The following is a 17,468-nucleotide window of genomic DNA, read 5'->3' as shown; positions in this document are numbered from 1 at the left end:
CAAAACCTGAAGGATTTCCTAGTATATGCATTATTTTTTTTCTTTTTAATGCACTCTTTATCATTTTTTTTTTTTTTTTTTTTTTTGCATGGTGCGGCAGGGCCCCTTTATGTTGGCTTGGTGTTTGTGTGGTGCATTTATATATAGTGCTGGACGGCCCGCCTGCTAGTACTATGGGCGTGATCAGGGCCGGCTCCAGGTTTTTGAGGGCCCCGGGCGAAAGTCTCAGTGGGCCCCCCTTTAACACATACCACGATTCATGATGCACAGATACAGCAGAGAAATATAGGTATAGTACAATGCCAGATTTCACTTCTTACATGAGTGATATCTATTGTAAATTCTACAATACCATACAGCAAAGGGGCTTTATATAAGTCAACCCCTTATATGCCAATTTTTGTGTACTACTCCCTCTTCTTCAGTTACCAGTAGGCATTTTATTGTTAGCTAAACTTGCTGAAAATAAAAAAAACTGCATACATTGAATATGACAATTTTTTAATGCAAACATTTTAAAGTAAACATTAGAAAGTATTAACGTAGAACATTTGTAAAAGTGCAAAATGTGTAGCATATAGCACAGCCACTCAGTATATAGCACAGCCACTCAGTATATAGCACAGCCACTCAGTATATAGCACAGCCACTCAGTATATAGCACAGCCACTCAGTATATAGCACAGCCACTCAGTATATAGCACAGCCACTCAGTATATAGCACAGCCACTCAGTATATAGCACAGCCACTCAGTATATAGCACAGCCACTCAGTATATAGCACAGCCACTCAGTATATAGCACAGCCACTCAGTATATAGCACAGCCACTCAGTATATAGCACAGCCACTCAGTATATAGCACAGCCACTCAGTATATAGCACAGCCACTCAGTATATAGCACAGCCACTCAGTATATAGCACAGCCACTCAGTATATAGCACAGCCACTCAGTATATAGCACAGCCACTCAGTATATAGCACAGCCACTCAGTATATAGCACAGCCACTCAGTATATAGCACAGCCACTCAGTATATAGCACAGCCACTCAGTATATAGCACAGCCACTCAGTATATAGCACAGCCACTCAGTATATAGCACAGCCACTCAGTATATAGCACAGCCACTCAGTATATAGCACAGCCACTCAGTATATAGCACAGCCACTCAGTATATAGCACAGCCACTCAGTATATAGCACAGCCACTCAGTATATAGCACAGCCACTCAGTATATAACACAGCCCACGTAGTATATAAGACAGCCATGTAGCATATAGCACAGCCACGTAGTATATAACACAGCCACGTAGCATATAGCAATGTGGGCACCATAATCCTGTTAAAAAAAAAAATTAAAATGAAAAATAGTTATATACTCACCTTCTGGTGGCCCCCGGATACAGCCCAGGCCTTAGCGATGCTCCCGGCAGCGCTCGTTCCCAGTAATGCCTTGCGAGACAATGACCTGTGATGACATAGTGGTCTCGCGAGACCGCTACGCCATCAGGTCATTTCGCAAGGCATTACCGGGAACGTTAGCTGCCGGCAGCATCCCGAGCATCGGGAAGGCTGTGGGGGCCGCCGGAAAGTGAGTATAGCACAATTTTTTATTTTTTTTAATTATTTTTAACATTATATCTTTTTACTATTCATGATGAATAGGCAGCATCAATAGTAAAAAATTGGTCACACACTTGTCAAAATGGAAATGGGCCCCCCCCACCTGCTCAGGGCCCCGGCACTTGCCCGGGTGTGCCGGGTGCTGATGCCGGCCCTGGGCGTGATCAATAGGTTGTCCAGACACTATGCATCACAACTACCTGTGTGAATAGCATCCTATGCAAGCCTTACCTGTGCTCATTTTTGCTACTAGTTTTTTTGACGTACAAAAACGGTAATTAGACCTACCGGTAATTGTATTTCAAGGAATCCATCCTAACAGCACCATTGGAGGACGTCCTTCTTACCCTCAGTGGGACAGGAACAACAAGCGGTTAAAAGGACCCTCCCCACTCCACCCACCTGTGATATTCTAAGTACCACATCTGGATGGATGCAAAGAGAGTTTATTAACAATGTTACATCACATTAGTACATTTCAGATTTTGCAGTGGGAGGGAACTTAGTAGTGCTGTCAGGATGGAAATACAATTACCAGTAGGTCTAACTACCGTTTTCCAGTTCACCACCTGACAGCACCATTGGAGGAATACCAAAGGATGTTAACTAGGGTGGGACTACTGCATGTAATACTTTTCTACCAAAAGCTAACTGTTCTGATGAGACATCTAGTTTATAGTGTCTAGCAAAGGTAGAAAGACTAGTCCAAGTCGCCGCCCTACAGATCCGTTCTGCTGAGGCACCCCCTTTCTCTGCCCATGATGTAGCAATAGCTCAGGTTGAGTGGGCTCTAAAGGTATCCGGGGGATCTTTCCCTTGGGCTGTATATGCTAGGTTTACCGTAGTCTTAATCCACCTAGCAATGGTTGATTTTGCTGCCTTACAACCTCTATTTGGTCCCCGTACTGTATGAACAAGTTAGTCCCGTGTCCAATCCCTTGTCTCCCCCAGTTATTTTAGTACCGTCTCTCTAACGTCAAGGTTATGATAGACCCCTTCCTTCGTATTTCTAGGGTGTTGGCAGAACGAGGGAAGAATTACCTCCTGATTTATGTTCGTAGAGGAAACCTACCTTGGGGAGGGAAGCTGGGTTAAGTCTTAAGACTTATCGTCAAAGATTTGAAGGTATGGATCCTGAATGGATAGGGCCTGAATCTTCCCCAATCTTTTAGCTGAAGTAATGGCAATTGGGAAGGCTGTTTTAATGAAGAGATTGGCTATGTCTGTATCTTCTGACAATAAATACCTGGTTCTACACAGGGCATTAAGGACCAAATTTAGGTCCCAAGGAGGTGTTGATCTCCTCAAAATAAGGTCTCATTCTATGTGTAGCCCTAGAGAATCTTGCTATCCAAGGATGGGAGGCTAGTGATGAATTAAAAAAAAACACTAAGCACTGCAACCTGTACTTTTAAAGTTCTAGGCCTGAGGCCTTTTTCAAACCCCCGTTGCAGAAAATCGAGGATTCTGGAAATATCAGGTTTTGAAGTATCCATCGGAACTTCACCTAAGAAAGAACAGTACCGCTTCCAGATCTTGTTATAGATTGCTGAGGTCACCGGTTTCCTGCTTGCCTGAAGTGTGGTAATCACATCCTCTTACAGGCCTCTGGCTCTTGGGGTCCGCCATTCAGGATCCAAGTAGATAGTTGTAGTGAGTCTGGGTTGCTGTGAAACATCGGTCCTTGGAATAGGAAGTCCTGCCTCTTCGGTAGTAGGATCGGTCTCTGTTGACATTCTGGATAGTAGAGAGAACCAGCTCCTTTTCAGCCAAAAGGGGACCACCAGGATTACTGTTGCGCCTTCGTCTCGAATCTTCCTGAGTGTCCTCGGGATCAGTGGAAGAGGCGGGAACGCGTACAGGAGACCTTCTCCCCCAATGCTGAGACAAAGCGTCGACTCCTTTGGCTCCATCTAGGGGATTGAGAGAAAAACATGTTCTGGTCTTTGCATTTGACCTGGTGGCAAAAAGATCCACCTGAGGTGTTCATCACTGCTGGCACAGACTGCTGAATATTTCTGGATTTAATTCCCATTCTCCGGGATCTACAGGCGTTCTGCTTAAAAAAATCTGCCACCTGATTCCTGGTACCTTCGAGATGAACTGCCGAGATGGACTTGACAGATTTCTCTACCCATCTGAAAATCTGGAGTGCCAGGTGCTGCAGAGGTGGATGTCTTGGGCCCCCTTGGTGTCTTAGGAATGCCACTGCTGTCATGTTGTAGGACAGTATCCTTACGTGTCTGTCTCTGACTTGTGAATGGGCCTGGGATAGTACCTTCCAGATCACATACAGCTCCCTGAAATTTGATTTCGTGGAAACTTGTGGACTCCACTCCCCCTGGTATTATGTCCTTCCTATATCCCTGCCCCATCCTAACTGACTGGCGTCTGTGGTGACGGTGACACAGGGGTAGAGGACCCATGGAACCCCCACCTTCAGGTTTTCCGGTGTGGTCCACCAGGCTAGGGATTTCTTCCCTGACGGAGAGATAATTATCTTCTCCAGAGAATCGTGCCTTCTGTTCCAAGATCTTTCTGTAGTCCTCGCCAGTGGAACTGGCTCCATTTCACACAGGGTATACATGCTGTCATTAAGCCTAGAACCCTCATTGCTTCTCTTATGGAGGGAGTATTTTTCCTGAACTGGTGTATGCCCTTGATCAACGCCTTTTTTTTTTTTTTGTCTTCCGGTAGGAAAGATGTTCTGGCGTTGGAATCTAGCATGACCCCCAAAAATTTTATTCTGGAATTTGGCACTAGGCATGATTTTTCCCAATTCAGTCCACCCCAGATCTTGTAGAATGGAAAGTGTGAAGCTGCAGTCTATTTTTTGAGAAGTTTTTTTGATTTCGCCATTAACAGAAAATCGTCCAGATATGGCACTATGGCAATATTCTGGTTCCTTAGGTAGGCTACTACAGTTATATGAAAAAGTTTGGGCACCCCTATTTATCTTAAGCTTAATATTTTATAAAAAAAAATTTTTGCAACAGCTATTTCAGTTTCATATATCTAATAACTGTTGGACACAGTAATGTTTCTGCCTTGAAATGAGGTTTATTGTATTAACAGAAAATGTGCAATCTGCATTCAAACAAAATTTGACAGGTGCATAAGTATGGGCACACTTACCATTTTCTTGTTTTAAATACTCCTACCTACTTTGTACTTACTTACTAAAGCACTTTTTTGGGTTTTCTAACCTCATTGAGCTTTGAACTTCATAGCCAGGTGTATGCAATCATGAGAAAAGCTACCACTTAAAGTGGCCACTTGCAAGTTGTTCTCCTGTTTGAATTTCCTCTGAAGAGTGGCATCATGGGCTCCTCAAAACAACTGTCTAATGATCTGAAAACAAAGAATATTCAACATAGTTGTTCAGGGGAAGCATACAAAAAGCTGTCTCAGAGATTTAACCTGTCAGTTTCCACTGTGAGGAACATAGTAAGGAAATGAAAGAACACAGGTACAGTTCTTGCTAAGGCCAGAAGTGGCAGGCCAAGAAAAACATCAGAAAGGCAGAGAAGAAGAATGGTGAGATCAGTCAAGGACAATCCTCAGACCACCTCCAGAGAGCTGCAGCATCAACTTGCTGCAGATGGTGTCACTGTGCATCGGTCAACTATACAACGCACTTTGCACAAGGAGAAGCTGTATGGGAGAGTGATGCGAAAGAAGCCGTTTCTGCAAGTACGCCACAAACAGTCGGCTGAGGTATGCAAAAGCACATTTGGAGAAGCCAATTTCTTTTTGGAAGAAGGTCCTGTGGACTGATAAAACCAAGATTGAGTTGTTTGGTCATACAAAAAGGCGTTATGCATGGCGGCCAAAAAACAGCATTCCAAGAAAAACACTTGCTACCCACAGTAAAATTTGGTGGAGGTTCCATCATGCTTTGGGGCTGTGTGGCCAATGCCGGCACCGGGAATCTTGTTACTGAGAGGAATCCATGCGTTCCTCAACTTTATCAGCAGATTCTTGACAATAATGTTCATGACTCAGTGACAAAGTTGAAGTGACGCAGGGGATGGATCTTTCAGCAAGACAATGATCCAAAACTCCACTCCAAATCTACTCTGGCATTCATGCAGAGGAACAATTACACTGTTCTGGAATGGCGATCCCAGTCCCCAGACCTGAATATCATTGAACATCTGTGGGATCATTTGAAGAGGGCTGTCCATGCTCGGCGACCATCAAACTTAATTGAACTGGAATTGTTTTGTAAAGAGGAATGGTCAAAAATACCTTCATCCAGGAACTCCTTAAAAGCTACAGGAAGCGACTAGAGGCTGTTATTTTTGCAAAAGGAGGATCTACTAAATATTAATGTTACTTTTCTGGTGGGGTGCCCATACTTATGCACCTGTCAAATTTTGTTTGAATGCAGATTGCACATTTTCTGTTAGTACAATAAACCTCATTTCAAGGCAGAAACATTACGGTGTCCAACAGTTATTAGATATATGAAACTGAAATAGCTGTTGCAAAAAAAACAAAACAATTTTCATAAAACATTAAGCTTAAGATTAATAGGGGTGCCCAAACTTTTTCATATAACTGTATTTCCGACATTAGTTTGGTAAATATTCTGGGTGCCAAGACAAGGCCGAAGGGGAGACATGTGAATTGGAAGTGATACATTACCCCGTCGTTCATCAGGGCAAATCTCAGAAATTTTTGGTAAGCAGCGTGTATTGGGACATGGTAATATGCATTCCTTAAAGGGAACCTGTCACCTGAATTTGGCGGGACAGGTTTGTGGTCATATGGGCGGGGTTTTCGGGTGTTTGATTCACCCTTTCCTTACCCGCTGGCTGCATGCTGGCCGCAATATTGGGTTGAAGTTCATGCTGTGTCCTCCATAGTACACGCCTGCGCAAGGCAAGATTCCCTTTTACATCCAAGGTGCGCATCACCATGTCCTTGTCTGAGAGGTGTCGTGGACCTTATAGATTCCATCCTGAATGTTTGGTATCTGATCCACCTGTTATGAGGTTTTAAATGTATAATTGTTCAGGAGTCCCCCGATGGTTTCTTTATTGAAAACAGGTGTAAGTAGTGGCCCTTGCCTCTCTGAGGCGGGTACCGGGATGATTGCCTCTAACTTTAACAACTCTTGAATGTTTGTCCACATAAGGGAGTTTAAGAGAGGACAGGGTAAGGTTACTATGAATCTTTCTGGGGGAAGGCTGGAGAACTCTAGTTTGTACCCTTGAGCAATCACCTGCAGAATCCATGGATTTTTGGATATCTTCTGCCAACTCCTTAGAAATTTCTGTAACCGACCTCCCACCTTGATGTCATTTATTTGGCTTTCCTGCACCTGTACCCGGGAAGATGGAGTCTCTACCTTTTCCACCCTTGGGATAAGACCACCTCCCAGATTTCCCTTTCCCCCTGTAGTCTGTCTTCTGACTAGGTCTGGGTCTACGAAAGGGCTGGTACTTTTTTGTATTTTCCTCAGGGAACCCTTTCTTCTTGTCTGAGGCTTCTTCTAAAATGTCATCTAGAATAGGCCTGAACACTTTATTCCCTGAAAATGGGATACCACATAGTTTATTTTTTGATTGGATATCCCCTGACCAAGTCTTTAGCCAGATGGCTCTTCTGGCCGCATTGGACAAAGGCCCGCTTCTGGCCGCGAAGCGTATAGACTTTGTTGAAGCGTCCGCCATAAAGCCTGTTGCGAGTTTTAGCAATGGAAGGGATTTGACGTCTGTTGGCGTTTTAGCTTTGAGATGCTCTTCCAAATCGTCCATCCATAGGTGCATCGACCGGGCTACCGATGTTGCAGCTATATTGGCCCGTATTATTGCTGCCGAGGATTTCCAAGTTCTCCTGAGCAGTCCATCTGCTTTGCGATCCATTGGATCCTTTTAAAGCGGAGCAATCTTCAAATGGGATTGATGTCTCCTTTGCCAATGGAACATCAATCTTGGGAACTTCATCCCACACTTTAATATCCTCCGGATTATAAGGTAAACGGAGTCTGAAGTCTCTAGGCACTACTTGTCTCTTCTCCGCTTCCTGCCGTTCTTCCAAAATCATGGAACGAATGATTATTGACTGGAAATACTTTTGTGAGTTGAGCATGTAAACCGCCTAACATTTAATCCTGAATCGAGGTTTCCTCTGGCGTGTCCTGTAACTGCATGGTGTTACAAACTGCATGAAGAAGTTCATCTGTATCTGCCGCTGAGAAGATATATCTTTTCCCTCTACCCAACGATTTGTCTCTCCCTTCCTGGTCTGATTCTTCCGAAACCTCTTCCTTGGAAGAAGGACTAGACTCTGTTGGTCTTGTCCATGATGTTTGTGGTTCTGTCTGATTTGTCTGGGGAAGATTCAGGCTGGAGATGGATGCCTGAACCTCCTGACTGATCATTGTTCTCATACTGGTTAATAACGCAGTCTGTTCATCACCCACAATGTTAGATGTGCACGACTTGCATAGTGGCTTTTGCCAATTTTCCAGGAATTTAGCACAAATGGGGCATTTACTTTTCCCGGATTTTTTCCTTTCAGGTGCAAGGATGGGAGGCTCTGCCTAGAATACATAGACACCAGTACTTATGTAGATAGGGAAGTAAGGGGAGGGGTGAAAAGCATTGTGGTATGGCTTCGATTAGCCCACTCACGTGCCCCTGTAGTTGATCTGTCCCCTCGGGTCTGGCTGTCTCTTCCATAGCGGAGATAGCTTAGTCGAGTGCTCCTTGTCAGGATGGCCGGCGGCATATAGACCCCCCTTTAATGTTTATATAGGTTTTGCCTGCTTGATCCTGCCCTCCTTACCGCTTTTTTTTTTTCTTTTTCTTACATCTACTATTTATTTCCCTTTATTGACAGAAAAAAAAAGTTTTGAAACACCTCCAAATTCAATAAAGCCCATTTCCAAGGCCAATGGTCTCTAGAAATGCATCAGTCTATTTTACTATGTGAACCCATCTGTATTCATAAATTATTTTGTTTATGGATTTGTACTAACCAAGAAAAAAAAATTATATGTATGTATGTATGTGTATGTATGTATGTATGTATGTATATATATAATTTATATTTTTTTCTTTTGGGAAGTGTCGTTTCAACTTTTTCCTATACACCTTTTAAAGCTAACTTTCTCCGGTGAAGCCGCGCCTGTTTACATCATTCCATTATTTTTAATGATATGGTAAGCCCCCTTTTTGTCTTACTTTTCCTATTCATTTACTTATTCCAATGTGGAGTATTATAAAAGATGAATACCTCCTGGAATGGTCATGTTCCTGCGACCTCAGCACGGTGTCCCCCAGCAGCCACTGACCTACAGTGTCATGTGACTGTTGCAGCCAATTGGCGTCCTCCCCTCTACTGCAGCAAATAAGTCAGTGGGCTTCAGGGGCTGCTGACTGGATGAAGCAGGCATTTGACTTTTTTTGTCACTTGACTTCCAGGGTACAGCGCAGAGATAGTGGGAATGGTGCTAGTCTTGGAGTTATTCAGTTATTTTTTATTTTGAATTTTGATTTGCACCTGTTAATAAGGGGTGTTCCAGCTATTTCTATTGTATGTTGCCATGAAAAATATACTAAGAAATATGAGTGTTATTAATGGGTTATCTAATACTTTTGCTTTTAAAAAAATAAAATAATTAAAAAAATCACTAATTGATCTTCTGCAGCACCGCCTGGATACCCCAGTTGCCTCCTGTTCTAGTAGGGACAGGCATGTGACTGCAACAGTACAGGTCCTTCTCAAAAAATTAGCATATAGTGTTAAATTTCATTATTTACCATAATGTAATGATTACAATTAAACTTTCATATATTATAGATTCATTATCCACCAACTGAAATTTGTCAGGTCTTTTATTGTTTTAATACTGATGATTTTGGCATACAACTCCTGATAACCCAAAAAACCTGTCTCAATAAATTAGCATATCAAGAAAAGGTTCTCTAAACGACCTATTACCCTAATCTTCTGAATCAACTAATTAACTCTAAACACATGCAAAAGATACCTGAGGCTTTTATAAACTCCCTGCCTGGTTCATTACTCAAAACCCCCATCATGGGTAAGACTAGCGACCTGACAGATGTCAAGAAGGCCATCATTGACACCCTCAAGCAAGAGGGTAAGACCCAGAAAGAAATTTCTCAACAAATAGGCTGTTCCCAGAGTGCTGTATCAAGGCACCTCAATGGTAAGTCTGTTGGAAGGAAACAATGTGGCAGAAAACGCTGTACAACGAGAAGAGGAGACCGGACCCTGAGGAAGATTGTGGAGAAGGACCGATTCCAGACCTTGGGGAACCTGAGGAAGCAGTGGACTGAGTCTGGTGTGGAAACATCCAGAGCCACCGTGCACAGGCGTGTGCAGGAAATGGGCTACAGGTGCCGCATTCCCCAGGTAAAGCCACTTTTGAACCATAAACAGCGGCAGAGGCGCCTGACCTGGGCTACAGAGAAGCAGCACTGGACTGTTGCTAAGTGGTCCCAAGTACTTTTTTCTGATGAAAGCAAATTTTGCATGTCATTCGGAAATCAAGGTGCCAGAGTCTGGAGGAAGACTGGGGAGAAGGAAATGCCAAAATGCCTGAAGTCCAGTGTCAAGTACCCACAGTCAGTGATGGTGTGGGGTGCCATGTCAGCTGCTGGTGTTGGTCCACTGTGTTTCATCAAGGGCAGGGTCAATGCAGCTAGCTATCAGGAGATTTTGGAGCACTTCATGCTTCCATCGGCTGAAATGCTTTATGGAGATGAAGATTTCATTTTTCAGCACGACCTGGCACCTGCTCACAGTGCCAAAACCACTGGTAAATGGTTTACTGACCATGGTATTACTGTGCTCAATTGGCCTGCCAACTCTCTCTTCACAATATCCCACAGATTCTCTATGGGGTTCAGGTCAGGAAAGTTGAGAGACGCAAGACCCAACACTCTGGATGAGCTTAAGGCCGCTATTGAAGCATCCTGGGCCTCCATAACATCTCAGCAGTGTCACAGGCTGATTGCCTCCATGCCACGCCGCATTGAAGCAGTCATTTCTGCCAAAGGATTCCCGACCAAGTATTGAGTGCATAACTGAACATTATTATTTGTTGGTTTTTTTGTTTGTTATTAAAAAACACTTTTATTTGATTGGATGGGTGAAATATGCTAATTTATTGAGACAGGTTTTTTGGGTTATCAGGAGTTGTATGCCAAAATCATCAGTATTAAAACAATAAAAGACCTGACAAATTTCAGTTGGTGGATAATGAATCTATAATATATGAAAGTTTAATTGTAATCATTACATTATGGTAAATAATGAAATTTAACACTATATGCTAACTTTTTGAGAAGGACCTGTAGTTATATACCCATACGACTGTAATAGGATGCACTTTTCTGGGCATACGGATATGCCTGACACAACCAGAAGTAAGAGACCAGCGGGGGTCCGGGCAGTGCAGTGAAGTCATTAAAGATGTGCTGCGATGTTTTTCCATTAAAAAAAAAAAGTAGTGATCAACCCTTTTATAAGAAGGATGTCGTGTTTTTTCGAAATGAAAATGTAGGGTGTTGAACTTTTCTACAACATGTCTGACTCGTAAATGCCACATAGACTTTGGACTTACACTACAACATTTGCTGAAAGGGGCAAGTTAAAGCTTCGGAAAATGGATTTCAAGGAGAACAAAAAAATAAAGACAAGAGTTCTTCCTTCTACTACTGCAGACCACAGACAACCTTAGTCCTACAAAAGCTTAGTCAGGTAGCTTTTCTGGTTCCTTCTATAGTATGGAGTAACAGACATAACTAACCAGTCCATCAAGTTGAACAAATGCATAGTCCTAGGACAGCTCAAAAATACATAGTGTTTGTTGCCCGTAGCAGCCAATTAGATCACTTCAGAGTAAGATCCATAATAAGATGAGTGAACGCTGGAATGTACGCCGCTTGCTGATGGTAGGTCTACCTTTGTGTGTAGATATGGCTGGTCGTGCAGGTTGTAGCGCCAGGTATATGAAGTCTTATATTTAATATGAAGTATACACCCTAAACAATAGATGGTATGGGTTATGGCCTGGCCTGAGCAGCTCTCCCCTCTCCCCATTACCGAAAGTAACATTGTTTATAATGTGGCCTTACGAAATGTTCATAATTTTTAGGTGGTCATGCCTTGTGCTGAACCTTGGCAGTACAGTTGGTCTGCACCTGGCTAAAGTGAGGTAGTGTCTAAGGGCTGCATCCATTCACTTTCAGGGTCATCTGCAAGGATGTTTGGACTGGTCGGATTCCCAATTCACAGTACATAGATCTGTCACCAGTTGGCAGCAACATTGGAACTGGAGAACAGTCAGAACCACAAGTGATAAGTCCAGAAGATATAACTGAGACAGTCTCTCTAGTTCAAAGGTCTACTGCTTGGCAGTCAGGCCAGGGTTGCGTGTTTTAAGGCAATCTGTCAGTAGGTTTTTGCTACCTCATCTGAGAGCCGCATGATGTAAGTAAAGGCGCTGTCTATCCATAGAGAATATTTTAAAATAACTAAAGTTTTGCTCCAGATCGGCCAGGTCAGCATAACTTCACTTGTTGGTTTATAACGTTGTTGTTTTTTAATAAAAAAAAAAAAAAAAGGAGAAAACTGGACTACCCTTTTAACGAAGGTATATTTTCATATTTTACACACTTCCAGTGTACAAATCCAAAATGTGAAATGTGAGTTTACTTCAATGTCCTAACAGTTCTTTTAGCGACATATACTTTTTTATTAGGGTACTAGATGGTGGCCCGATTCTAATGCATCGGGTATTCTAGAATATGCATGCCCACGTAGTATATTGCCCAGCCACGTAGTATATTGGCCAGCCACATAGTATACAGCACAGACACGTAGTATATTGCCCAGTAACGTAGTATATTGCCCAGCCACGTAGTATATTGGCCAGCCACATAGTATACAGCACAGACACGTAGTATATTGCCCAGTAACGTAGTATATTGCCCAGCCAGGTTTGTCACTGGTTAAAAAATAAAAAATAAACATATACTCACCTTCCGAGGGCCCCTTGTAGTCATGTCACCTGTGTGTGGTGCACTCGGCAGCTTCCGGTCCCAGGGTTGGTAGCGCAGGGCCTGTGATGTTGCGGTCACATGACCGTGACGTCATGGCAGGTCCTTGTCGCTTACCATCCTTGCCACCGGAACCTGCCGCTTGCATGGAGCGGTTACTGGAGCGTCGCGAGGAGCAGGAAAGGCGTCGGACGGTGAGTATATGATGATTTTTTTTATTTATTTTTTTATTTTTAACATTAGATCCTTTTACTATTGACGCTACATAGGCAGCATCAATAGTAAAAACTTGGTCACACAGGGTTAATAGCGGCGGTAACGGAGTGAGTTACCCGCGGCATAACACGGTCCGTTACCGCTGGCATTAACCCTGTGTGAGCGGTGACTGCGGGGAGTATGGAGTGGGCGCCGGGCACCGACTGTAGGGGAGTAGGGAGGGACTAATCGGACTGTGGCCTTCTCTGATTGGTCGCGGCAGTCGTGACAGGCAGCTGGCGAGACCAATCAGCGACTTGGATTCCATGACAGAGGCTGCGACCAATGAATATCCAGGACAGACAGACTGAAGGGACCCTTAGACAATTATATAGTAGATGTTTCTGGTTGGAAAATTCACTGTATAATACAGTACCCACATTGTGGGGAAGATTTCATGAAATGTCATCCACATGCTGACATGAAATGAGAGAACAAGCCGCATAAATTTGACCTGCTGCTGCGGATTTGACAATGACGGTCCTCAACATGAATTAACATGCTGCAGGTATCTGTTTGCAATGTAAGGTCTTGTTCACACACTGCGTCTTGTCCCACACATATTTTTGCCACTCAAAAACCACAGCGTTTTCCAATACCAGCAGAGTGAACAGAGTGAATGAACTTTCTGAATTCTAATGCACATGATGCTCATTTTTTGTCATTACAGATTTGAAATGTGAAAGTTTTTTTTCTTGTTTTGTTTTGGATATTGCAGAAATGTTGCAACTAATGCATCCTTTCAGAACGTGTCCCTCTTTTTTTCTTTCCCTAGCAGGACATCAATGTGGCATGTTTTCAGCCAGTGTATTTATATTGATGAGTAGCATACAGGAATCTGTCAGCAAATTTTTGATATGTAAACTGAGGACCGCATGAGGTAGGGATTAAAAAATGGCAGTCAATGATGTGTCACTTATCAAACTGCTTGGTGTGGTTTTTGATCAGTCTTGTTTTGCGAAAACCAGGTGTGCCTCCAAAACACAGAAGACGTGCGACTCTTACAATGATAGGTTTTTTTTTTTTATTTCTCTGCAAGTTCCGCTCCTGATTTTGGCATATAAACACTGATGCAAAATGCTGACATGTGAACGAGGGCTTACTCCTGCTAACCATTTGCAGTACACCCCCTAATTTGTCACGTCTGTAAATATAAACTTTCTACACCGCTACTAACTCAGACCTGAGGAATTGCAGTTGCCGGTTCAGTAAGGGCTTGGTTGCTCCTGTGCTTGCTCTCCCCTGACTTTTCTTCTCTTCTCTAGTGCATAAATTTTCTATGTTCTAACATTTTCCAAAGACTCGTTACAAATGTTCAAGGAATATGTATGTGGCCATAAATGGCTACTATTCTCAAAACTATTCTGAAAACTATACAGAATGGCAAATATTCTCCACCAGGACACCAGGTTTCCATACAGGCTTGTGTGCCTAGATGGTACAAAAGCTTAAGAAAATTACCGTTCCGGTTTTCAGATTTTAGCCTGTACATGTTCTTGGCATAAGGAACATGGTCAGCCACAGCCCCAACAGATTTACTACAACTTCTACCAGAAATTGGCATAAACGATGTTGGACAGCCGAAGATGCTTATTTTCTTATTAAATTTAATCGTCCTTCTGGCAGACTATCAGTCCAAATCAATAAGTTTGCAGTTACTTTGTGCTGGGCTGGAGGGTATGTTTCACTTATACATACTCCTGGCTAGTGGACGCGGCCTCACTCCATACACTTGTATGGAGCAAGGCCGTGCCCTTGAGTCAGCCAAGCCCACTGGCCGGCGGTGTCTTTAGTCGGGGTGCGGATTCGCTCAATAAAAGTGTATGGAACAAGGCCGTGCCAACTGGACAGGCAATGGACCTGGCTCAGAAACCGGCGGGTGCGCACTCACTGTGGGGTTTCACAGAATGACTGCAGTGTTATTGATTTGGATGGGACCACTCCCTTTAAGACAGTGTATCCTGTTTGAAAGCATCATTACAACAAATGTGAAGTTCCAGGAGCCGTGCATTAAGTAGTTGAAATTAGTATACAATTTTTAGACCTCGTACTAAAAGTTTTTTTTTTTTGTTGTTTATAATCTGCCATGGTGAGTATGTTATGTGAGTGCACTGTAAATTTTGCCTTCTGTAGCTCCGTTTAGGAGAATACAGGTTCTCTAAGTGGAAACTCTTTAGAGGGCGACAACAGCTGCGTTTGCGTCCAAAAAATATAGCCAAGACTTAGTCCCAATAAGTGTCTTCTACCAAAGTAAAGTGGCATCCTAAGAAAGAACACCGATACTTGGGGTAGATTTAATGGCTATTTTTTTCATTTGAGTTGTAAAAATACTGCTGATGAAGCGGCGTCTGCTCTGAAAGCTTGAGTACGGTAACTTTATTTGGTTGGCCAATAAAGGTTTTCCCTTTGTTTTTTTTTTTTTTTTAAGTATAGCTTCCCTTTTACCTTTTAAATTGCAGTATTGCCCATATTTTTTGTTTTCTAATTGAAACTACTTGGATAACCTCTTCTTAAATGCAGCTGTGCCCCATGTAAAATAAAAGCTGGATATACTTACCTGCTGGATCGGAACCATTCCAGTGATGTCTGCTCTGTGCCTCCTGATGCTCGCATCCCATTGTTAGGTTGCCGCGCTTGTGACGTGACAGTGTCCAAGGGAGGTGCGAGTGCTGCAGCCAATCAGTAGGCTCTTGTCTTCCATTCTCAACTGTTACCATTGGCGGCTAAAATCTGATTTTTCCATTACAAATATAGATGACAGTTGTTGCTCTTAACGTTCTATGGAGAACTGCAACAGTCATTTCAGGAGAACTTGCAGGGGAATGTCTTTGCCCCTCTTCCCTCGCATCTCCATAGAATTTTAAAAGCACCAGCTGTCATCTATCTCTGTAATGGGAGAATCTGTATGCGCTGAATATACATTTTACCAATGAATTAAGATTCAAAGATCCATCCAGGAGAAGAAAGTGGTTTAATCTCATAACGTGTATTAGTTGCTTGTTTCTACATGTACTACTGACTTATGAAATACAAATTAAAACTGTGGCTATTCTTTAAGTACTGTTCATTTAACTGTATTGGAAAGCTCTTTCCCAATCAGAAGCAATTGGAAAAAAGATATATGGTACATTATAGTATGTAGTTATATTGGAGGATGCCATGACATTCATTCATACTGTGCCTGCTGTAAGGCTTATAAATCATGCGTGGAAATGCTCAACAATGGTCACAAATGCTATGTGCAGCTTGATAAATATTGATGGTGAGCTGTGGGAAGCTGGTGAATAGCATTCTATTCTGCCAGCAGAGTTTCTTCCATGCCAGAGAACAGCTGAGCTGTGCTGGTTTCAAAACTGCCTTAGAAAAGAATAGGAGTTAGAAAACTGGAGGAGCAAAGCAAACTATGCTGTTTTCATAACTCTGGCGTTACGGGAATGATGTAGTTGGAAAGCAGGAATCTGTCAGCAGGATTTTTTTCTTCCTTCTCTGAGAGCAGCCTGATGTAGGCAAAGAGACCCTGAACCCAATGATGTATCACTTGGTCAACTGGGTGCAGCAGTTGTGACACAATCAGATTTTACATAGCATGAAGCAGAGCTGAGGAAGCTAACCCCACCCCTCCAGGCTCTCTCTATGCGATGTCTGTAGACAGTGAGGTGCCTATGTCAAGCAATGATAAGATCCTGGTGCTAAAACCTCAGAGCTTGATAAGACAGGCATCACTGAAATTTGTGTTTTAACCCCTACCTCATGCTGTCTGCAGGTTACATCACAAAAACCTGCTGCTGACAGATTCCCTTTAAGCCTATAGTATAGCAAGCTTTAGCAGGTTGCCAGCATGTAGAGACAGCCATTAAGTGCTGATTTTAAAGTGGATCTGTTATTTTGGCTAGTTTACACCTGCCAATGTTGCGCAAAGAATACACAATGAAATGTTGCGTTTTGTTCAGTTGCTCCATGGATTTCTTCCCTTGTGCTGTACAGATGCCCGTGTACAATAATCGGACAGCGATATACTTATACCCTTACAGTCACCAGGCGGAGACGCTGCCTGGGGGCGGATTACAATAATATCTGCACTTTCTACAAGTGACTGCTCCATACCGGCTCTAGGTGCTGCGGCGTGTCACTTTCCCAGCGCTCTGCCAGGTAAGGCCATATAATGCAGAATTATACTTACCCAGTCCCTGTTTTATGTCTTGTAGGACGGCTTTGAAGATGCATTTGAGAATATCCCAGTGTAAGTAACCTACGTGTTTAAAATGTTTCCCTGTGAACAAAGTTATGGATCCACTATACGGTGCCTTTTTATTTAGTGCTAATTTTTATGGTCTTTAAAATGGGGCAGGGCTCACTGGATTCTCTCGATCGTCTTCATTTCAAATCTGTGGTCACGATCAGTCTTTTATTTATTTATTTTTTTTTTAATGCACAATTTCACCATTCTTTCTAATAGATTTTCCCCACTGAACTTGCAGCATACAACAACCATAAATGAAAATAGCTGATTCCACCATGACTGGAGGTGGCATAATACAACATC

General features: G+C 42.8%; 1 protein-coding gene across 2 annotated transcripts in view; it reads left to right on the top strand.

Moving 5' to 3' along the window:
• Positions 1–17,468, top strand: part of TTC39B (tetratricopeptide repeat domain 39B) — a 139,921-nt gene that overhangs the window by 55,903 nt on the left and 66,550 nt on the right. For both annotated transcript variants that reach the window (XM_069765148.1, XM_069765156.1), the window contains exon 2: positions 17,131–17,165. In XM_069765148.1, the coding sequence (XP_069621249.1) occupies positions 17,131–17,165 (35 nt within the window). The remainder of the gene's footprint in view (positions 1–17,130; positions 17,166–17,468) is intronic.

Source organism: Ranitomeya imitator, chromosome 1 (assembly GCF_032444005.1).
Source record: "Ranitomeya imitator isolate aRanImi1 chromosome 1, aRanImi1.pri, whole genome shotgun sequence".
NCBI lineage: Eukaryota > Metazoa > Chordata > Amphibia > Anura > Dendrobatidae > Ranitomeya > Ranitomeya imitator.
Note: the sequence above shows the minus strand (reverse complement) of the source record. Positions and strands in the feature narration are given on the sequence as shown.